Consider the following 23,240-nt stretch of genomic DNA (forward strand, 5'->3'; position numbering starts at 1 on the left):
AAAGAACACAAGAATTTTGTGGTGATTTGACCTTACAGGCCTACGTCCACGTCCACCATTGCTAGAAGGTGCGCCGTAGCCTGTAGGGCTACATCTCGATCTTATTGACTTGATAATATTATTGTGTTACATGCTCTATTTATAGGGAAAATCCAATATATAGCTGAGTCAGATTAGAAAATGTTAATTACAATTAGATGCCTATAAGGAAAATATATGAAGAGGCTTAACATTGAAAATATCCTAAATCTTATAACAATTAAATGCATCCAATTGTTATGCAAACAACATGAAATAGTACATACACAACTTTCAGTTTCATGGTCCCTTAGAATTAAGAAACATGCACTTTTTCAACTCTCATCCAACTTTTTTTTTTTTTTTTTTCAAACCAACTATTAAATATGTTTTCCTACGCGTGAGATTGTGTCCTAACTCCTGCATATCTAACGGTTGAATTTTTTTTTTTTTTTTAAATTATTAGAGTTGGATAAGAGTTGAAAAAATAACATTTCTCCATGTTTATATACCAAAGAAATGGTATATAGGATTCTGTCGATTTCACTTGAATGAAATGGAGAGGATTTTGGAATAAGATTCTAATTCTAACCGCGTCCCATTAAATCTTGTTTAAAAAATAGCCGACATAATCAGAAAACACAAAAGGCACCTCATACTAGGAAGAACATGACACATGACTTGAGACTTTTTTAACGATTTCAGTCTATAAAGCAACAAAAGCATCATATACTTGAACAAGTCTTCTTTAGAAATTATTAATTTTTAAGAGTCCGTGTCTGTGCCTTTAATGTTTGATGAGCCATAGAGGACCCATGCATGCAACAAAAAGTTAGAATCTTCTACCATAACCAAGGCCTTTAAATACATTTTCTGGGACTCAAGTTTTGATCAACCTGAGTAAGCTATCTCTTGCTTGATCTCAGACAGTGAAGTTGTTGCAGAAGACAAACAGAAGAAGTGGGTTTTTTTTTAACCATTTCTTCAATATGAAAAACTCGATTCCAAAGCCTGTTATTGGGATTCCTATAGGCTCTGAAGCACAGCCGGTTGAGGGGTCATCAAAAGAATACTCGGTGGTACCTGCTAGCCAATACCGTATTCCCTCTCCTGGAAATGCGCCTTCTACTCCAAAACAAAGTAAGTCTCTCTCTCTCTCACTCTCTCTCTCTCCCTCAATGAAGGTGTTTTAGTAATGAAAGGGTCTTCATATTGCAGGAAGAACATATACTGTTCTTAGTATGATGAATAAATTTGCAAAAAAAGCAGACAATTTAGCAAATGGAGTTCGAGAGCATGGTAAGTATTTCAATACCTTCCACATAATTAATGGTTATTTTCTTGATCTAGGACTTAAATAATGGGATGGGGTTCCACCAATAATTTTTGTTTAATTTGCATTAAGATGAAGGAAAAGAGAGCAGATTAAGTTGATGAAACCTTTTACAATTGGAATGGGAACTCTGCAGTTTTAAGATTGGATCTATCTTCTCTCCATGTCATGTAGTTCATCTATAGATGAAAATAAGTTTTTAACTTTTTAAGTGTTGTGAATTGCAGTGAGACTGGGACCCAAGATCACTGAAACTGTAAAGGGAAAGTTGAGCTTGGGGGCTAGAGTTCTTCAAGTAGGTGGAATGGATAAAATCTTCAGACAATTATTTAGTGTTAGAGAAGGAGAAAAACTATTGAAGGCTTCCCAATGTTATATATCAACCACAGCTGGTCCCATAGCAGGTCTCCTCTTTATCTCCGCCGACAAGGTTGCCTTTTGCAGTGAGAGATCAATCAAAATTTCTTCTCCTAAAGGAGAATTGTTTAGAGCCCATTACAAGGTAAAATCACATGGTGATGATTATTTAATTTCTGTCTCTCTCCATGATTGTTAACATCTTAAGTGCCTTCTATTTTGTGCAGGTAACTATTCCACTTAAGAAGATAAAGAGAGTCAATCAAAGTGAGAATGTAAAGAAGCCATCGCAAAAGTACATAGAAATATTAACTGTGGATGATTTTGACTTCTGGTTCATGGGTTTCCTAAATTATCAGAAAGCTTTGAAATCTATTCAGCAGGCAATCTCTCAAGCCTAGAAATAATACATAAGTCACTCGAAAAGTGCCTTAAACACAAATATTTCTCCCTCTTTTTTCAGTTTATGTATTACATGAATTAAGCAGATGTGGAGAAAGTTAAAAGACATTGTATATACTTCCGTAATGGTAAGATGGTCTTTGATTCTTCAACCAATGTAGTCCCTGTGTCACGTTTTGATATTTTGCCCCTTCAATTGATCCAGACAATTTAGATCATATACAGAAAACAATTTGCATAAGAAAATGGATTTTGTATCGAACCGAAGCATTACCTACTCTGTTTTGTTGAATCTTCTTTACTATCTGCCATGTGAAACATGCCTATAACTGTATGAATTGTGGCATAGTTGCAGAGTAAGACTACTAAAAGGTAGTAGTGATAGCATCTAAAGAGACACTGATAGTCAACAATTTATCTTTTGGAAGGAAATATGAGCAGGCTACATAAAGAAGTGGCCACAAAAAGAGGTTCTCAAGAAATAAATCAGTTCCAAAACTTATTTTTGGACCCTATCTTCCACTAGAAAGCTTAAGAGAATTATTTGAGCCAAGAAATATACAGAAACCAAGTTGTTAACCTCTGCAGTCTGCACACATAATGGGAACATTGTCTATACCAATGTGGAAAACATTTAAAAACAAAACCACTAATAGAACTCAAGAATTTGCAAAATGGATTAACATGACCAAAGCAAGTGGATAGAGGAGCAAGAAGGTTGGCTAGTGAGCTAGGTTTTCTTATTCTACATGATTTCTGCTGCATATCTAGGCTTGTTCATCATGCATCATATATAGTTGTGTCTCCATTAAGCTCCTTAGCATGCCACCAATGCTTATAAGGTATTTCCACTTCCTCTAGCTTTGAAATTATGAACTCCCACCAATTATCATGACCACATAGATAAGCTCATGGAAGTTGGTAGATGTATCATCCTTATATTGAGGCAATTTCCAAGAACTTCACTTCATGGATTAGTTCCAACAAAAACTAAAGGCCCATTCAACTTCCCACAATTTAGAACCGGCTATTCCACCATTTGGTAAATAGATCATGTCTTGTACATATATATATACACACATTGTGAGATCACTGCATAAATCATAATCATTTATTTTTGCATGAAATGTGGTCGATGTAACATTTCCTTCTCTTTTTCTTTTCTTCTTCCCTCTTCTTTTATTTTTTATTTTTTTATCTTCCCTCTTTCTTTTCATTACTATCAAAAGAGGGTTGGCATCAGAAAGTAAAGATGCCACCTCATAAAGCTATAACGACACTTCCTCAGACAGTATTAAGAAAATGTGTTCCAACTAATCACGAATTCACGATAGAAAACCATTTATCTTAAAAGAAATAAACAAACTGCCTCCACATGGAACCAATATAGTTATGTAGTTTATTTGTTTAATTTTAAACAACTTTCTGTCATATTTTATATAAATCTTTTAAGTCCCAGTACGTAAAAAACGTTATTAACAAGAGAATTATTAGCATCCGACTCAAAGGGAATAGTTTCATTCTTTCTTTTTCTGTTATTCATAACAAGAGAAATCCCTTTTCAAATTAAGCCCAAAATCCTTTAACACTTTCGTGATATTTTTTATGGGCAGAATTATGAAACAATTATGAATATAAAAAATAGAACAGCCTAAGTTCAACTGTGTCGCTGATTTTCTTTTCTTTTCTTTTCTTTTTTAAAAAAATAAAAAAATAAAAAATAAAAAAATAAAAAAAAATTGACTGGACTAATTCAAAATAGCGAAACCACCTTCATCCTAATTCTTGAAAAACCACTCAAAAGAAGACTAGGAGCTTTCTACAAAACCTTTTCTCAAAGCAACCTAACACACCATTTTGTATGTCGAGTGCCTTTATTCTTACCAATGAACCCTAGATGACTCGGAAACTAAAACTAAGATCCACAAACTATTTCGCCAGTGCAAAAACTTGAAACGGAAAAAGAAATGCTCTTAAGATGCGTTATAAGGTTGTTTTTCTTAAGTACTTATTTGCCCCCACCAATCCTAACTAATTGGTGAGCATGCATTGGGCGAAGGCAAACACTTCTCCAAAATACAATGGAGCCTATAAAACTTATGATGTTTGATTGAGTTTTGCCAAACAACAATCAAAGAACAGCCTCAGAGTTTCTAACTTTCTATTATAACAAGAAGATTAGTGTTTTGTTTCTGCTTCCGCAGAAAAGTAGAACCTAATAAACACAAATGTTAAATAAATCAAAAGGAGTTTGAGAGAGATAAAAGAGAAGATTTTTCAGTATGTAAAAACTGGTCTAACAGTGGGCTGCTGATAGTGTAAGTGTGGAACAATAACATACATGAAAGTTCGAAATAACAAAAAATAACTGTTAATTTAACAGTTATTATATCAATTTAACTGTCAGATCAATTTTATAATTAACTGTCAGATCAATTTTATAATTAACGGTTATTATTATTACAATTAGATTATAATTGTTAGTAACAATTACTTAATTTCAACCGTTAGATCAAATGTAATGATTACATTACATTTTGTATCAAGGTTCTAAAACAACCAGTAAAATCTGCTGCTCTAATAATGCTGGGAGTAATTTACTACTGATCGTTCATTAAAGCTACCAGTAACGTAAATGCTACTCTTGCATTTTGACGTGATGATTAGTAAATGAGATAATTGTTTGAAACAGGCTCATAATTATATTATTAGGCCAATATCCAATCCCGACCAGGGAACAAATTACAACAATATTTCATAGTTCAAAGAAAAGGGGAGGGGGGTAAAGGCGATCAAAAGACAATGTACACGCAACTCATACATGTAAAACCTGAGTGATAAATATACAAACCCAATAAATACAAGTCTAACCCCAGACATAAAATGGAGATGAACAGGAATGACAGTAGGATTAACCCTCACCAGTTGCAGTAACCAATCAGGCTTTCACCAGCAGCGATTGCTGTGTGAGAGCTTTAAAGGGAAGGATTTTTCCAGGATGCCAAACTGTTCAAATGAAGGCTCCTAAAGCAACGCATCAGGTTCAGATAAACTCCCTGCAAAGTTCACTTTACAGCATGCAGGAAATTGCAATCCAGCCCCATCACAATCTGCCTTCGTAATATGTGGGCATGATCTCACATCCAGATACTCCAGAGAGTTGCATTTGTCCAAAAGCACACCTACTCCTGCCACTGTGATCTTTGGACAGTTACTAACCTTCAGAACCTTCAAACTCAACTCAATTTCTCTAGTGCCTAAACCCTCAAAAGCAGCATCCGTCACCTCCTCACAGCACCCGATGTCGAGAGCCTCTAGGTTTGTGCACTGACTGAGGATGCAGCTCAAGGAAGAATCAGAGACATTTAAACACCAATCCATCCGCAAGTTCTTCAGACTATTTTTACAAGCAGCAGCAAGAGATTTTAAAGACTCGTCAGAGATGTCTCGGCAGCCACCTACAATTAGAGTCTCAAGATTTCTGCAGAATCTTGCCAAGGACAATATAGACGCATCCCCAATTCTGTAGCAATCCAACAACTTGAGCGTCTTGAGAGAAGATGAGCAAGCCTCGGCAACACTTGAAACCCCACTATCTCCAACATTGTTGCATTTATTGATGTCCAAAAATTTGATTCGTTGACACCCACTTACAAGATCTGTGAGCCCAGAATCGGTTATATTGGCGCATCCCTGCAGCCCCAACTCTTCCAGATTGTGACAGTTTTTGGAAAGAGCATGTAATAATTTGTCTGTAATTAATCTGCAGCTCACAAGACGTAGGCTTCGTAGGTCACAACAGCCCTCAGCAACGGCTGACAATCCCTTGTCAGTTAACTTCCTGCAATATGTTACATCCAAGCATTGTAGGGAAGAAAGACCACGTCCAATTTCAACCATGCCAGCATCTGTAATTCCTGCAAAACAAAGAAAGAACAATAACAAAGGAAACCCTAATTAAGCATGTTTCATCTAACTTATGAAGAAATAAGCCTATAAGTTAACAGTGAACAAACCATTTCATCAAGTGAATATATTCAAAGACAAACAAAGGATATAACCCCAGATAAAAATGGCAGGATATTCAGGAACAATTGAACAACAAAACTGGGAATTCAATATAAGCTACAATAAGCTGTTTCATCAGCAATAAAAACCACTAAACCATATCTTGAACCCACGATCAAACCACATGAACATTCAAATTCTTAAAATCAACTAATTTGATGTGAAATTCTTTGCAAACTCCATTGACAGAAAAGATAATATTCTTAATTTCAACACAATTGTGTAGCGCTAAGTCTGTTGCAAATTTTGCTTCCCTGCGTGTGCTCCACCTATCAATTGTATATATGCAAATTCAATTACCTCGCGCTATGGAACAGAGGCAGTAAAAATATGCAATGGGAACATTTTCCCATCAAATCAAACAGAAAAATAGTTCCCATCAAATTGAGCAACTGCAAACACTTATTACACCTAACTTCCATACTCTCTTTCTCAGTTCGCCTCAGATACAAACAGAATTCCATCAAACAAAATACCCATTCCATTTCCACAAATTTACTACTCCCAAACAATTGAATCCCTGAAAAATTACTCGCACAATTCTGCAAATTCAGCACTCATAAATACAGTTTAAAGCTAAATTCCACCCTTTTTTTCTCAAGTAAAAACAAAGATTTACCCAGACCAAATCAAGACCCATCAAACAAAATGAAATACCCATTTCAATTCCAGAAATTCACTAATCTCGAATAACCATAGCCTACCAAACAAAGTGAAATGACCAATTAAGTTCCGCTAAGTTAACAAGTAGATCTAGGACATTTCCGCTATGAGTTCCAGACCCATTTGTTCTCATACAAATAAAAACTCGAAATTAATCAAACAAACCAAACCCAACTAACCACTCAAATTGCAAATATCCACTAAACCCAAAACGACAAAAACCCATCAAAATTACCATTGCAACTCTGCAAATCGAGCACAAAAGCACAATTACACATACCATACAAGTACCATACCCTTTTCTTTCTCAGTAAGCCAAAAAAAAAAACCCGGAAACGAACAGAAAGCTTACCCTTGCAATCCTGCAAATAGAGCACTCTGAGGCACCTAAACCCATCGGCAATAACGCAGAGATCAGAGTCGGTAACCCCAGGATAAAAGGACCTGGAAGCCGACTGAGAGAGGTCGAGCTCCACGGCCCTGGAGAACCTGGCGGCCATCCTGCGGAGCATGTGGGGGCCGGCACGCGCAGCCAGCCTCTTCCTCTCGGTGCTCTGCAGGTACAGCCACTTCTTGCAGACCAGACCGAACGCCTCCTTGTCCTTCTCGCTCCCCAGCCTCCCCAGAATCGCTCGCAGCTCGTCGTCCGTCAGGATTTCGTTGATGCAGACGCTCCCCGCCATGGCTTGCAGGGCCCCTAATCCCTAATCCCTAATCCTAAGCCCAAATTTTCGGGTGAGATTAGAAGTAAGGTTTCCTTAAAAATTAAATACTCCAAAAGGGCGGGGTGGAGCACAAATAGCGCTCTACGGATAGCGAAGTCACTTAAATATCCTTGGTGGGTGTAGTGTGAGCTATGTTTGCTCCGGGGGCATCGTCGTGGTTTCGTCTCATTAGAAGGGTGGTGGGTCTCTATCATTCCAGCATTGTTGTTGGTGGACTGGTTACTTGAGGTTCCCAGCTATACTCATGACTCTATTTTCCATTTCATTTTTCTTTTATTTTCTTTTCTCTTTCATCCATATTATATTTCTTTTTGCTGTAACTCCACAATTCAGGCTACAAATTCATAGCAAAGAAAATGAAACCCTTGATTTTTAGAGATGGAAGAAAATTAACAACTTTGATTAGTGTGATTTGATTTCAACTTTCACTTTATATTAGGAAAATGTTTGAGGGACTATCTTTAACTACAATTTTTTTTTTTTTTTTTTTTTTTGTTTAAAAAAAAGAAAAGAAAAGTGATAACTCGTATTTTATGAAAATGAGTATCACGCGGACTGTCGTATAACAATTTACATTTTAATGATTGACATAATAAATGTCACGTAAATTCTCATATTAATTTATAAACGTAATAAGTGTTGTTCAGAATATTCCTACTCCAAGTCAAATTAAGGTAATAGTCTCAATCCAACAATAAAAACTCATTGAAGAATTCTAGTTGAATGAGGATAGGACTTTTGAGACCAAATCAAACTCTAGGGACTTCTAGGTTATGTTGGAATAGAAATTTAATTTAGTTTTGACTCCACATCTTTATTTATAAATAAGTCTATACCTCAAATATAAACGACAGACTGATTATTTTATGTATAGAAAATAAATAACTTGTAATACTATTGTGTATTATTGTCCTATCTTTATGTTACACCGAACAATGACATTCTTTTTTAAGGACAATAACTAAAAGGAAGTGATACAATGAGCCTAACTAAAAGGAAGTGCTCTATTTTTATGCCACCCTTGTTGACGTGAATGACAACCCCAGGTGCCTTGTGCATGGATGATGCCGAATTGGACAAGTTCAACTATGCTCGAGCATTACTAAATTTAGGGATCTACATGTTGTTATAGTTATCAAATTTTCATAACGGTAATTGTATTGTCTTAAGCAATTAGTAATTTTGAAATGTAACTGTAACTGTACCATATAAGCAATTAGCAATTTTGAAATGTTACTGTTACCGTATTACCTTAAGTGGTTAGCGATTTTAAAATAAGCGTCCGTTATCAATTATTGAAGCCTGAACTACACCACGTAACCTTCTGTCAAACGTAGGCCTTTTGAGTTTATTTTGGTGTTTTGAGCTTCTCTTGACCTATTTTTATAGCCGGTTTTAGGATTGTTTTAGGCTTCTTTTTCTTTCTTTTTTTCCCCCTATTTATTTTATTTTTTATGAAAAGTGAGAAAAAAGAAAAGACCAAGTAAAGATGGAACCTTATACCAAAACGATGTCGTTTTGGTATATTCTTTTTTTTTTTTTTTTAACATTTAATATATATTATATATATAAGGATAGACAATTAGCGGCTATTAACCGCCTCAGTTTACCCCTAAGACTGCTAATCATACCATCCTAGGCAATTAGCTATTTTTGCCAACTGCCAAACAAAGCGGTTATGCCGGGTCGCTTATGCGGTTAGCATTTATTAACGATTAGCAATTAATACCGCTGCTTGTATACCCCTGCTAAATCTCAGTCCAGGATATAATAAAAGTTGACTTGCAGGCTGAGAATTAGATAACATCATTTTACATATTGAATGAGAGATTTAACCTGTTTATATCAGATAAACTCTGTTCAGCATTGAATGAGAGACATAAACCTGTTGATGTATTTGTTTTTTACATTGTACAGTACAAAGTAAAGAAGAACAGAAAGCTAAAACTACTTTCGATTGCTTTCAGCAACCTCTACATCAATGTGAATGAATAAGTTATGAGCTGTAATAAGTAAAAATTGAGGTTAAAAAAGAAATTTAAGTTTCATGGTTAGTGACAGAATGAGCTTGACTATGGAGAACGCTTGCAACAAGTAAGCACGCAATCCTCCAAAAACTGGGTCAGCTGCAGAGTATACAGTTTCGGATCATTTCTAAAATGATCAACATGAGGCGTGGACACAAAGTTGCAGGCCCTGACCTCACGCCCAGCCTTCCGCTGCTTCTCTATGAATGACTCCACGGAACCTGCTGGAATAACTCTGTCCGAAGAGCTATAGATGTATAACTGTGGACAGCTTGGTTGCCCAGATGATAACATGCCCAATACATCAGAAAGCCTCCTGTGATGCAACAAAATGCTTTCAGGAGTTGAGAGATAGTCAAGCCAGGCGTATTGATTATACATGAAGTTTTATTAGTGTATTATAGCAGTAATGGTAATCTATGCTACAAACTGCTGTCACTGACTAAGATATTTATGAAGAGCCATGTTGCAAGTATATAACCTCAAAACAAAAGCGATAATGCATGGGCAAATTTTCAATAAAATGCTTAGCCATGTTGTATGAAACAAAGAGTTACTATTGTTGCATATAATCACAGAGAGAGGGAGGGAAGCAGGGAGAGGGTGATCCTCCATATCATCTCTACAAAATAATAAAAGAAATTCATGAAATGATGTTTTTTAATTTAATCTGCATAATCCTGTCTCCTCATGTTTGATTGACTAAGTCATACAAAATTTAACAACTATTCAGCTAATGAGGCGTTTAAAAGCTTATGTAATGATAGAGCAGTGACATTTTAGCAAAGCACAACTACCTGCTAACTGTTGGAAGATTCAAAACCACCTCAAAGAACTTCTCAAGAACTACTAGCAAAGCTGCTTCAGTCACTGCAGGTTTAAGTTCCATAGCTTGATTGCTGCCAACTAATACCTCCATGCCTGATTCATTTGAGCTAATACTTCCCTTTGTTGCAACACTACGCTTTTTTAGAAAAGCCGCAGAGAAACCTGAAGCCCAGACCTAAACAGAAGAAAAGGAGGACTAAATAAAGATTGTCCAGCACATTCATCCGGAACTCAGACTGCCAAAATATAAACACAAACACATAGACCCATTCAAAAAACTCTAAATAAGAAAATAGGAAGATAGAAATCATAATCTCCCCACACCATAGCGTCCTCTTTCCCCCAGAAAAAAAAAAAAAAGAAAAAAGAAAAAAGAAAAAGAAGAAGATAATTTCAAATACCAATCTATCAACTTATTGGTGAAAGAAATGGCAGTTTTCTATATTAAAAGGCAGTGACAATATACAATTGAAAGCAACAACAACAAAAGAAGCATCTAAAACAATCAACATTAACACAGCTAAACCTAAGACAGTGCACAAGACATAGGACATATAATGCAATTAAGGCCACACAAAAGGTAAAAACAGCTCGCCTGTAGCTTAACTTTTCCATGGATGTCCATATATGCTCTGGGAAAGGTCTGGACACAGTGCACAACACAAAGGACATATACTGCAATTAAGGCCACACAAAAAGTAAAAACAGCTGGCCTATAGCTTAACTTTTCCATGGATGTTCATATATGCTTTGAGAAAGGTCTCATATATAAGTTCAGCTGTTCCAAGGATTATATGTTTAAAGGAGGGAAAAAAACAATAACTCAACGGTCATGGGAAAAAGCATGGCCACACATTCTTAATAGTACACAAAAGGCTATGATTGCCACACAAAGGGATGCTAGTGACAAAGTCTACTCCTCCCCCACATTTGAGTATGCCTTATTGACCATTTGAACAAGAACCTGTCACAGAACTGAGAGTACAAGTTACCTGCGGATCAGGTGCTGCAACTGGTGCAGAATCTACAATGCAACCCCTAATCCTTCCTATTAAAGAAGGATCCTGTTTCTGAAACTTCTCCAAAATGACCCCATACCTGTTTACAAGGTAAATCCAAACAAAAAATAAGCAAAATGTGAGTGCAAAAATAAGAAAACTGTCAGTGCATGTTCGAGAGGGAAAACTCACGTTAACCATCCAGTGTTGCTGAAGGTGTGAAACACCAGGTTCTTTCCATGCTCCTCTTCCAACCAATCAGCCAAATGGTTCACAAGTAAGGCTATATGCTCTTCAGCTTTCCCACCAAACTGGTAACTGAGAATCTCAGCCATTGGAAAAGTAAAAGTAATGGCATGAAACCCCCTCGAAGCATACCATTCTGCATATCTATTAAGATGTTTCTGCTTCGCTCCCAACCATCCAAGCAAAACCACCACTGTTCTAGACTTTGCTGATGAACACTCAGACGTACCTGAAACATCTATGGCATCTGGCTCCGGTAAATGCCATCTATACATAACCTCAGAGGGCGAGGTAGATATAGTCTGCCCATACGCAGTTGGCTTTGGAGATTTTGCCAAATCTGCAGACTGATACAAATTAAGAAGAAGCGGAGAAGAAGCAACAGAAGAGTAGACCAAGCTGGGAACAAAATCCTGGCCTGAACCAGGAACCCGGAAGTTAACGTTAGGAACGGGCACTCGAATTCTAGTCACAAACGACAAATTGGAAAGCTTAGAAACCGAGATATGAGAAACCCATGATAGCTTTGATTCTTGCAAGGAATCGCAAGTTGTCGAATTCACTAAACCTGACGTAGAACAGGTATCAGAAGATCTGTGAAATGGCAGTTTATCAGAAAGATCAGCAGAAAAAGAAGCTACAGCAACGGCAGCCGCCGCAACCAGAGGTCGTTGAAAGATTCCGGACAAGGAACCCATATTGGAAAAACAGCTCAAAATCTCTCATACCAATACCAACCAAACCTCACATATAACCAAAGCCAGACAGCCCAAAATCAGAATGAGAACCACCTGCCCAAATTAGTTGGAGTACAAGGATGAATTCGAATATAACGATGACCAAAATAATAACCAATGTATCAGATTTGAATCAGAAAGAGTCGGCCACACACAAAGGAAAACAAACAAGAATCTTGCAGCGAGTATATTCGACTATAAGAGCAACGCAAGAATATCGCAAAAGTGGGGCATATTCGTTTAAAATATTCTTACCCGAATGTTTAAACTTATTCAAAGTAATCGGGCTGCCAAATGTTCTTGACAGCCCGATTCTCCCCCTGTACAGCGACCAACAACGAAGCTTCCTTATTGGGTCAACACCCCTAATTGACAACCCGCGTTCCTGCAAGAAAGTCATATTACAATATTCAAATTATCAAATAACTAAGAAAAGGAATTAACAAAAAGAATGTGCTTAAATTAAACTGCGTCCAACTAAGCCTGCCGGTAAAGGGAACCAATCGAAGGACGCCAAGTCGTGGGTTCTACCTAAAAGTGTTAAATTGAACCAACTCTTTTCGGGTCATTTTCTGTGGGGACACGACAGCGATGACCCACGTGTCCTGCGGTAAGTTGGGAGAACTTGTACCGAAGCCGGAGGGGAGATCAAAATACTGTTTTGTCCCTACGAAACCTACTTTTCGACACGTTATCAAGAAAACCTGAAGACCACACGCATCCGTGTCCGTCTCTGTGTCTCCTTTCAGATTGCAGAAGGCGTAATGTTACACTTCATTTTTGTCATATTTTTGTCTCTCTAAAATTATTGAATTTTTGATATATTATTTTTAAATTTTTATCTAATAATAATTTTAAGAGTCAAGGACAATGAAATGATATCCAGCGTTACGAAAGAAGGAGTTCAAGAAAACGAATCTAACCCAGACGGTTACGCCAAGGTAACGAATCTGACGCGAACGTTCTTGAGAGGTGAAGAGGAAAATCGATTTGAGATGACCAATTTGCCCCTATCTCCGTTTCCGTCTCCGAGAGGAAACCGAGTCGAACAGGAACTCGGTAATCGAGCACGTAATTCCTTCTTTTTTGGGGATAATTTTGAATCACAATAAGCTGGGAATTGAAGTCCCTAATCCTGTTATTTTTTTAGGGAATTTTTCTGCTTTTTTTTTTTTCTTCAAAATTAGATCGGTAGGGAATTAATTGAACCGGGAACCCTAGAATGTTGAATAAAAATCTTTCAAATTGAAATATAAAGAGAATGGAATTGAAAAGGTCGGCAAAGAATGGCAGAAATGGCCAATGCAATTAACGGGTATATCAAATTCAGATATAAATAGAATGAAAAAAGAACGCACGCCATTGACAATAGAAAGTTGGATACCCAATTGAGAGAGGCCGCAGAGAAAAGCGAATAGTTAAGAATGGGAAGAAATACACAGAGAGAGAGAGAGAGAGAGAGAGAGGAGGAACTGACCTGAGAATCTGAGATAGAAAGGGGAAAGGTTTTGCACGGTGTCTTCTTGTCCAACAGATAAAACGAATGAATGAAAGGAAACAGATTTGTCCCTCCTTCCTATAATATTGGAACAAATAACTCTATAAATTTATATTGATCTCTAGCCATTGTATCTTCACAAACAAATCTTCTTTAATTTGTTCATAAATAATCCATATTTTAATCTTTGTATCTAAAATTAATAAAGAATTAAACAATGCAGAATATGATAAATAAATCCCATAATATCCTTATAAAATGTTCCATGGAAAGGAGGAGAGGATACTGGAATGGAGTCTCTGACAGTTGTTACGTATAATGCTCGTGGGCCGTGGCCGCCCATAAAGATTCTGTTCATCTGTTTTGGACTTTTTTTAAATTTAGTTTTAAATGGTGCAGGGATTTGCCAGCTGACCTCTCTTTTTTTTTCATTCTTTTTCTTTTTTTTTTATTATTTTTATAAGTACAAGATAAAAAGAGAACGGACATTAAAAAACTAGAAAAGAAAATGATGATGCCTTTCCCAAAAAAAAAAAAGGGGAAAAAAGGGATCCCAATAAAACAAAAGAAATGAGAATGCAGCCAAAATGAAATCTAATTACGATCCAATTTGCCACATAATGGATACAGAAGTTTGTATTTTGGTTGACAGAGCTAGCAGACCAGTTAGATGTGGGGGGAATGAGAGAGTGAATGTGATAAATAGTAGATGCAATACGCTAGTCTTGTGTGATCAAAGAATTCTGTAGAGCTAAAGTAACAGTAGTAGAATTCCTTTCTAAAATAAAATAAGGTGCATGAAGAGATAGAGTCAAGTTAGTAGCTAGAAGAATGGCAAGAGCTTCTCCATAAACTGCTGTACAGGGAGGGTTGATGAGCGAGAAGCAATGTGTAATAGTACTAGAAGAGTCTCTAATAACTGCTACTTGAGCTAAAAAATAATCCCAAATAGTAGTATTATAGTTTATTTTGATAAAAGGAGAGCTGGGCCTCAGCCAAACCTCAGGGCTTCTTGACAAAGAAGCTTTCCAAGCCATAGAATGCTCCATAACCAATTTATTAATAGGAGCATAAATAGCAAAACCATGGAGAACTAAATCTTTATGATAAACCTTATTCCTCGAAAACCAAATATGATCACAAGCTACCATAGCAAAAATTTGAAACAAATGAGAGTCCTTCGAGGGAATGCCTATCCTTGTTGGGTTAAGGATAATAGAAAGTCATTCTGTCATATCTACAATGTGTAAAGCAAAAATATCCAAAAAGCCAAAAAGATTGGCGCCAAACCACTCTAGCAATATATGTACCATTATTTCAAAAGAAGTAATTAAGTTGTGATTAAAAATTTTTAGAATTGGTTAATCATCTTCCCAACTCGGGTCTTATATTGAATGTGCATATATTCTTTTTCGAATTTGGCTCAGGTGCTATTTTAATGGTCAAGATTTAATTTCAAATTTTTTATAAAAAGGAAAAAGAAAGTAAAATTAAATCTGAATCCTCAAAAAAAAAAAAAAAAACTATTAACACCACCTAAGCCAAATCAAATCCTTCTTTAGTCCGAGTCAGATCGGAATTTATGCATATCTTTAAAAAGCAACAAAAATGGATAAGAGGATATATACCCACTTTTGAGGTTTTCTATTGTGTTTGGAAATTCAAAAAAGAATAAAAAATTAGAGCACGTAGAGAACGAAAATATTATTGTTACTTTATAAGATCTTGATGTTTGTTAGGAATAACAAGGAAATTTTGTATATTTTATTTGGAAATATTTAAGAAAGGAATCTGATTATTTTTTTTATAAGTAAGAATTCAATAAAAGAAAGGAATCTGATTGTAAAATATTACTATTATTCGAGAGTTTTGTTTTCTCTAAAAAAAAACCCGCCTGCATGATTATAATCAAGCTCTTCATACATCAATTATCACCTGGCACAAATAGCCATCAGGCACCTTAAGCTTGCTTTATGCTCCACTTAATAGAACTATACAAATATCGTTTCAGAGAATAAGGAACCATTATGGTTAACTTTAATACAAGTTCTCTAAGAATACCATAATTTGGCACGATTGCTTTCAGACACTAGAACCTGCTCTGCTTTATACACAACTTTTCAATTATTCCTATCTACTGTGGTAATTCAACAAGTAGCTCCACAATGTAAGAGCGGAAAGGACAATCGGATGAGAGAAAAATGTATGTATTAAACTTAATCACCAAATTCAATACGGAAGAGCCGCAAGGCTTGATTACCAACAATATTACATGTATCTACCTCATCCATTTCAATATGGACATGTGTAATGTCAATCACCACTTTACAAGCTACTACTTTCTCCTCACCTACAACAATGGAACACTTCCCATATAGACCTTCCTTTGGTGCTAGATTTAACAAACAAGACTTTGGGACTGATACCCTACTTCCGTTGCTACTCAATCCTTCCTCATTGTTTGCCATCAATATAAGACGATGTTTACGACCCAAAAGCTCAGAAACATACCTCATATCCCCCACGGCGAGGGCACGGCGAACACGGGTAGATGACACTTGTCCTCTCTCTTTTGAATCACTGGCATTTATATTTCTGGCATATTCGTTCTTGTCCATAACAGACTTTATTATGCAAGCCTCAATACCATACTCCTCACACAGCCTTGCCAGCTCTAATGCATCTCCAGCAGCTCTATATCCAAATCGGTAATTCTCACCTGCCAAAATTTCCCATCAGGCCATCTAATTTAGTCATCAAGAGAATTTCTAACTGATAAATGATGCAACAAAATGAACAATCGAATTCTCAATTATATTCACCTGCAACAACTCCACCTACTCCAAGCTCTATTGATAACTTCTCAACAAATTGTCGAGGGGTGAGATGGCGAACACTGGAAAATTCAATTTGAAACTCTGCTGGAGCCATGTCACTACAGTATGGGGCCCAAGAGGAAAGAACTCGCTTGCGGTCACATTTAGCAACGATAGGAGCCCTGTTCAAACGTAAATTTTTTTTTAAAAAAAAATCATTTAAGTTATTGGTGTTCACAGCTTGGATATCTGGAAGAATGTATAAGGGCAAAGGGCATTGCAAATGAAAGAAATGATTTTCCTCAAAACATAAAGACAAATCATATCTATGTATATGGGCAAAGGGCATTGCAAATGAAAGAAATGATTTTCCTCAAAACATAAAGACAGATCATATCTATTTCCCATAAGACAAGTCACTCTTTCGTGTATTAAACATAGCATGTTAATAAGTACTAAGAAAAAGAAGAAAATATCCTGAAACTATTTTAAGGTTATTGATGCTTGTACATGAAATTGGCAGAATTTTGTAAACTTTAACTTATTTACTTGAAAAAGAGGTAAAAATAATTAATTTAACGCATGGAATCCTTTAAAACATAATAAACTTTTAGTATTTTAACATCCATTATTGTTAAACTCCCATTATTCTAAAGCCTTTAGCCCACCTATATTAATGATCAAAAATCCTAATCTCCAAATCGTAGGGCTGTGTTACAATCACTAAGATTCAATAGCGATAATATTTGTATGTTTTAGAAATAAAATAGGAAAAATTACTGATCTAATCTAGGTTTGCATTTGTACCAAACAAATACCTGGGGTACCAAAATTATCCTGCAAATCCATGGAGTAAGTTAAATTGTCCAAAGTGGCCCCTATTGATCATATGGTAGACGGAGACCGTTAAACTTTCATGTCAACACCTTTCTCAGCAAAACACGTGACATAATTGATGAGTCAGCCAACTTTGTTGCCACGTCAATTAGAAAAGCCACGTAACTAAAGAAAGACACATCAAGATCAAATTAAAAGCATGAAAAGAACAAAAAAAAGAAGCAAAAAAAGGTGGGTGGAGGCCTCCATAGGTTGGTGGCCACCACCCCTCACATTTGGTAGGGACAGCTGCTCCTCAGATCAACAAGGGGCGGCCATCTCTTATGTGGGAGAGCTACAGCCCCTTGCAGATGTGAGGGGCACTCACCCCTTGTTGATCTAAGGAGTGGCCACCCCTCCAAGATGGGAAAGGCCGCCATCCTTCACAAATAAAGGGCACCACCCCTCCTAGATATGCAGGATGGCTGCCCCTTACAGATGAGAGGTAGCAGCCGCCACTTTATGGAGGTACTACCCTTTTTTATTTGATGCTGACATGTCTTTCATTAATGACATGGCCTTTCTGATTGACGTGGCACTGATGTGTATCGTTCTACGTGACAACAAGGTTGGCTGACTCATCAATTATGCCATGAGAGGTAGTCGAGTACTTTTTTGTAATTTTTTTGCCTTTTTATTTGATGCTGACAAGTCTTTCATTAATTTCGTGGCCTTTTAATTTCCTTTTTATTTGATGCTAATGTGTATCACCCGACGTGGCAACAAGGTGGCTGACTCATTAATTATGCCATGTGTAATGGAGAGAGGTGCTGATGTGGAGGTTTAACAGTTGCCCTCTACCATATGGACGTCAAGGATCATTTTGGACAGTCAATTTACCCAAGGATCTGCCCGATATTCATCTCTTAAGCTATCCCATACCAAATCCCAAAGTTGTAAAGTTATATCCACCAGCCTGTCTCAAATATAGATCACTTCCTAACCCTTTTCTGCTGGCAAATAGGAATGTAATGTTTCAAACCACAAACTAGCCTCAAAAACAGAACCACATAAATATATAACTAAAGCAAAGCTTTATTAACTATAGACACACAAAATTATGCAAATGGTCGTACTTCAACCAGTTTTACTTCTGCATGATACAAAGACAACTTTTTATACCTCAAATCATAGAGAAAGAAGACTTCCAATAAACAAATAATAAAGATAAATAATATCCATACCTAGGTTCCCATCCAAGTACTTCTGCCATTCCAACAAATGATAAAAGAAATGGGCGCCCAACCTTCGCTGCTTTTATAGCAAGTTCTCTATGACCAACGTGAAGGGCATCGAACTTTCCCAATGCTACTATTCCTCCTAGAAATGATAACGGACCCGTTAATTATATTTCTTGGGAATAGATAGATAGATAGATAGATAGATAGATAAGTATGTATGTATGTTATGTATGGAAAGAGATATAGAGGACTGCTAACATACTATATCAGCGTACACTAACTTCGCATTCAACTCACTTTTACTTGGACAGACCGAGAGAGATTGGCCCTCATTTTTAATCAATCTTGAGAAAATTTAGTCTTCTACCTGAAGAGTTAAAGCACTCTTATCTTTCTCTAGTTTGTCTCTTTCCCTCCTATTATGAAGTGCTTAGTAGGAAAGAAGGCCCTTCATTTCCGTGGAAGAATATATGGTGTGCTAAGGCTCCGACAAGGGTGGCGTTCTTTGTATGGTCTGCAGCTTTAGGAAAAATACTGACCCATGACAATCTGCGAAAGATGAATATTGTGGTTATTGAGTGGTGTTGTATGTGTAAAAAGAAGAGGGAGGCTATTGATCATCTGTTACTTCACTGCGACACCGCCCGTGAGCTTTGGAGCTTTATGTTTTCTTTATTTGGAGTTGAGTGAGTCATGCCACAAACGGTGCTGGATTTGTTGACTACTTGTGGTGCGTCTTTTGGGCATGGCCTAGCTAAAAAAGCTTGGCGGTTAGTTCCCCACTGTGTTTTGTGGAATATTTGGCGGGAGCGGAATGCGAGGCTTTTTGAAGATGTAGAGACTGTAATGGTAGTGTTAAGGAAGCGTGTGCTTAACACGCTATTTCTTTGGTTAGTGTCCAGTCTTTGCCATCTAGGTGTTTTTACTTTTGTAAACTTTCTAAATTTATTACCTGTTCCTCCCTTTTAGGGGCGCTCTTGTATACTTCCCGTGTATTAGAGTTGCGCCCCTCTGCGCTTTATTGATGAATTTGAAATTACTTATCAAAAAAAAAAAATAGTAATGATGCAAGATAAGGAAAGAATATTTGGTCCTTAGATTTGTTTAGGGTTATAAATTATTTAGGTTTTTAGTATTTAATTTATGTTTGAAGAGTCGGTGTAATTTTGTAATTGTTATTATGTTTTATTTAATTTAAGAGTCAGTGTTATTAATGGGGCTTGGCCCAAAGTCAGTCACATTAGGATTAGGTTTTTTCAGTCTATTTAATTCAACTTTTGTACTCTTTATGGGGACAAAATATGATGAATGAAAACAGATGTTTTGTTTTAGATGTGATTTCTCTTTTCTTTTGGTGGAGAGACTCTGCCAAGGCCAGCGAGACTCTAGTTCAACCTATCCTCATCGTTATAGCCTCTTCATGTCAATGAAACAACAAAGCCTCAAGTGGCATGAATGGATCACTAAATGCATTTGAAACCCCAAATGCTCCACATCATCTGATATTTATTGATAATACTCAACAAATCCAAAGTTTAAAACTTGTGATCCATAGGCATTTGATTCTAAAAAGGGATAGCTTTTAGAAGTTAATAAAACTTTCACATATAAACTATCAAAAATACTATTTTGCATTCCTACTGCTCTAAATGTAATGATCCACATGCATTTGATTCCATAATAATAGAAGATTCTAGGAGTTAATTAACCTTTCCATATAACTTATTGAAAAGATCTCTTTGCATTGCTAGAAAAATGAGCAATACCTAGTTAATGGTCAGGAGAAAATTTTAAAAAAGAAAAACTATAAACACTATTAAGGCACATGGAGAAACAACTAGAAAGAGTTTGACCAAATCAAAAAGGAAAAAAAAAAATGCTCCAAAGCATGATTGCTTTTCCATTTACAGTATTAAATAATTAAAACAACATTAGTTATATATATGGATATAAATACAGGAGAACGGATAAAACAGGATGAAAGAAACCTGCCACTGGGGACAATCCTTCCGATGGAAGCTCGTGATCCTCTTCTCGTTGGCTTTGCAGAAAGAGAAGCAAATCAGATTCTTGACCAAAACATGAGAAGCAACATATATATATATAGGATAGGTTTATAGTGTAATGATTTTACATTACAACCTTTTCAGAAACCAAAGAGGGATCTTCTGTTCTGCATATACTTTAAATTGTAGTTACAGAATCGTAAGATGTCATTATTTGGGTCTGATATGAAAATTCACTTCTTTCAATTGCTTTTACATATTAAGGCTCAATTATGTGGACTCCACATTTCAGCCAAACTATATGGTTCTAATGAGAAAGCAGACGATAAAAAAAAAAATATATCTGTTTTCATTTGCAACATTTTGTTTAAACACTTACATATCAACACGTAATTAATTCAAGTCGATGAAAAAATATTTTTTCCCTAACAGATACTTAGGAGATCTACATCTAGTGCCCAACAATTGACTGTTTTCAAGCCCCTAAAAAACTCAAAGTTCATAGTAGTATTATCGAGTCCCTAGAATATCTCCCACCGGGCGTTTATGAATAGGGAATTACTTAACAATTTTGGCATTAGATCCTTTCAAGTAGTTTCAACAGTCTATTGCTATTAATAATTTCTCCAGATACTTGTACACCACCATAAGACTCCTAAAAGATTTAACATTGAAGGCCCTATTGCATCTTGCATGAGTGACAACCATATATAAATGTGTACTTGTGTATGAATCTGAATTACTTTCACTCCACATTTTCTTACAAACCAAACAGAGGACAAAGCAATAGTCGAACCAATGAAAACAAAATCGAATAGAACAGCACCTAAAACAATCAGGAAGTAATGGAATTGTATAATTAAGCCGACATTTTTCATGTCTCACACAAACCAAAAATTCCACATTTTCTCAGCCACTAAAACAGAGGAGCGAACGTCAAAATTTCAAGCAATATTAGAAACGCGATAGAATAGAAATGAACCTAAAGCAATCGGAAAATGCAGGAAAGTCTCCAGGCGACTTGGAGTGAATGCTATAAGAAGAAGAAGCTGTGCGCTGCAATCGACGACGGTGGTGGTAGTGGTAGTGGTAGTGGTGATGAGTCGCAGCGAGAATGGGTGTTGAGGAAGGGTTGGGAGGGCACGCGCACGAGAGCTGAACGACTCGCGCGCTGTAAAACCCCAACCCTAATCCCAAGCGCGGGTCGCACTCTCGCAGGTGGTGCGAGAGACGAGAGCCGCCAGCCAACATTATCGTCAGTTGCTACAAAGAAAGAACAAATGTATTTATGTTCACGAGTTTGTTCGTGGACATTTTGCTGTGTTCGAGCTGGGGCATGTTAATCAATCAAAGTAAAAACTTCTTTGTCCAAGTTGAGTTTGACTTGTATGGTCCTTCCAATCAATTAAGCTACCACTAGTTTCTGTATAAAAGGTATGAAATTGTGTCAAAATTCTTCTATAAAAACCAGCATTTCTTTTCGTATTTATTATATACCCGTTGACGTCATATATTTTTTTAAAAAAATAAAAAATAAAAAATAATTTTTAAATTAATCTTTATTAAATAAAAATATTAAAAATTAATTTAAAGTGTCACGTCAATACTGTGAGACAATTATAAATATAAAATACAAATTTAATGATAATTTTCATTACCACGTCAAAAAATTAACACGTGAAATCATGTTGTAACACTCTTATTTAGCTACTCACTTGTCTAGTTAATATACCAAATAAGAGCCTTTCTTTTCACTAGATAAATCAAAACACAGTCGTTTCACTTACACAAAATTCTAATTAAAACAGTAGTTAAATTACACCACTATGTAATTAAATCTAGACCTACCTATAACTTTCTACATTTTGGAAAACTAAACGACGTTTCTTGATGCTTGTTGATTATTAGTGGAAGACGAAAAATCAATAATCACTAATTGTTCGAATCAAGATGCATTTTGATGTTAAGTTTAATTAACTCTCTTTGTCTCCTAGGATTAGGATTCTCTACAATTTAAAAAAAAAAAAAAAATTAAAATCTCAAATTATATGAATTTAGACCCTTTTTTTACATCAAACGACGTGAAAAATGCTACATATTAAAAATATGACATTTTATTGAGGTAAAAAAAAAAAAAAAAAAAATCATTCCAAAATGCTTTTTATTCACTTTTAAAGAAACGCTTATTCTTTACTAAACCAAAAGACAATTTTTTTACTCAAAACGTTTCTACGACATAAAGTGTAAGAACTTGATAAAAATAACTCAATTCTCATTATTAACATGTCACATTTTTAATAGATAGTATTTTTTACGTCGTTCGAAGCATGAAACAACCTAAATTAACATAATTTATGAATCAACAATTTTAAAGAAATTGTAAAAAATCCCGATACCTGTCGTGTATCATTTATGTTAATCACAAGCACTAAAATAATTAATTACTACATGCGGTGGCGTT

General features: G+C 36.0%; 4 protein-coding genes across 4 annotated transcripts; 1 reads left to right on the forward strand and 3 right to left on the reverse strand.

Annotated features, from left to right (window-relative positions):
* Positions 1-785: 785 nt before the first annotated feature.
* On the forward strand, positions 786-2,266 carry LOC133858462 (GEM-like protein 4). Its single transcript, XM_062293933.1, has 4 exons — positions 786-1,158; positions 1,237-1,317; positions 1,579-1,853; positions 1,936-2,266. The coding sequence occupies exons 1-4, from the start codon at positions 1,008-1,010 to the stop codon at positions 2,107-2,109; spliced, it is 681 nt and encodes a 226-aa protein (XP_062149917.1). The 5' UTR covers positions 786-1,007; the 3' UTR covers positions 2,110-2,266.
* Positions 2,267-4,789: 2,523 nt separating this feature from the next.
* LOC133870482 (F-box/LRR-repeat protein 4) lies at positions 4,790-7,774 on the reverse strand. The gene is made up of 2 exons (XM_062307625.1): positions 7,194-7,774; positions 4,790-6,027 (listed from the first exon to the last, which is right to left on the reverse strand). Exons 1-2 carry the CDS (start codon positions 7,522-7,524, stop codon positions 5,135-5,137), a joined length of 1,224 nt encoding a protein of 407 aa, XP_062163609.1. The 5' UTR covers positions 7,525-7,774; the 3' UTR covers positions 4,790-5,134.
* Positions 7,775-9,437: 1,663 nt separating this feature from the next.
* On the reverse strand, positions 9,438-14,035 carry LOC133870487 (uncharacterized). The gene is made up of 6 exons (XM_062307637.1): positions 13,880-14,035; positions 12,658-12,787; positions 11,612-12,456; positions 11,414-11,519; positions 10,391-10,596; positions 9,438-9,909 (listed from the first exon to the last, which is right to left on the reverse strand). Exons 3-6 carry the CDS (start codon positions 12,361-12,363, stop codon positions 9,639-9,641), a joined length of 1,335 nt encoding a protein of 444 aa, XP_062163621.1. The 5' UTR covers positions 12,364-12,456; positions 12,658-12,787; positions 13,880-14,035; the 3' UTR covers positions 9,438-9,638.
* Positions 14,036-16,091: 2,056 nt separating this feature from the next.
* LOC133870496 (FAD synthetase 2, chloroplastic-like) lies at positions 16,092-22,128 on the reverse strand. The gene is made up of 5 exons (XM_062307650.1): positions 21,762-22,128; positions 20,762-20,814; positions 18,777-18,912; positions 16,723-16,898; positions 16,092-16,619 (listed from the first exon to the last, which is right to left on the reverse strand). Exons 1-5 carry the CDS (start codon positions 22,028-22,030, stop codon positions 16,117-16,119), a joined length of 1,137 nt encoding a protein of 378 aa, XP_062163634.1. The 5' UTR covers positions 22,031-22,128; the 3' UTR covers positions 16,092-16,116.
* Between the last annotated feature and the right edge of the window lie 1,112 nt (positions 22,129-23,240).

Source organism: Alnus glutinosa, chromosome 1 (assembly GCF_958979055.1).
Source record: "Alnus glutinosa chromosome 1, dhAlnGlut1.1, whole genome shotgun sequence".
Classification (NCBI taxonomy): domain Eukaryota; kingdom Viridiplantae; phylum Streptophyta; class Magnoliopsida; order Fagales; family Betulaceae; genus Alnus; species Alnus glutinosa.

Coding starts and splice junctions, on each gene's coding strand:
- LOC133858462 (XM_062293933.1), top strand. CDS start 1,008: ATGAAAAACTCGATTCCAAAGCCTGTTATTGGGATTCCTATAGGCTCT. Junction 1,318..1,578: donor AAATGGAGTTCGAGAGCATG/GTAAGTATTTCA, acceptor TGTGAATTGCAG/TGAGACTGGGACCCAAGATC. Junction 1,854..1,935: donor TGTTTAGAGCCCATTACAAG/GTAAAATCACAT, acceptor TATTTTGTGCAG/GTAACTATTCCACTTAAGAA.
- LOC133870482 (XM_062307625.1), bottom strand. CDS start 7,524: ATGGCGGGGAGCGTCTGCATCAACGAAATCCTGACGGACGACGAGCTG. Junction 6,028..7,193: donor CTATTTGCAGGATTGCAAGG/GTAAGCTTTCTG, acceptor TTTGTTTTGCAG/GAATTACAGATGCTGGCATG.
- LOC133870487 (XM_062307637.1), bottom strand. CDS start 12,363: ATGGGTTCCTTGTCCGGAATCTTTCAACGACCTCTGGTTGCGGCGGCT. Junction 10,597..11,413: donor TTGCAGCACCTGATCCGCAG/GTAACTTGTACT, acceptor TCTTCTGTTTAG/GTCTGGGCTTCAGGTTTCTC. Junction 9,910..10,390: donor AATCTTCCAACAGTTAGCAG/GTAGTTGTGCTT, acceptor GTTGCATCACAG/GAGGCTTTCTGATGTATTGG.
- LOC133870496 (XM_062307650.1), bottom strand. CDS start 22,030: ATGTTGGCTGGCGGCTCTCGTCTCTCGCACCACCTGCGAGAGTGCGAC. Junction 18,913..20,761: donor AGGATTGTCCCCAGTGGCAG/GTTTCTTTCATC, acceptor TATCATTTCTAG/GAGGAATAGTAGCATTGGGA. Junction 16,620..16,722: donor AGTAGGTGGAGTTGTTGCAG/GTGAATATAATT, acceptor AAATTTTGGCAG/GTGAGAATTACCGATTTGGA.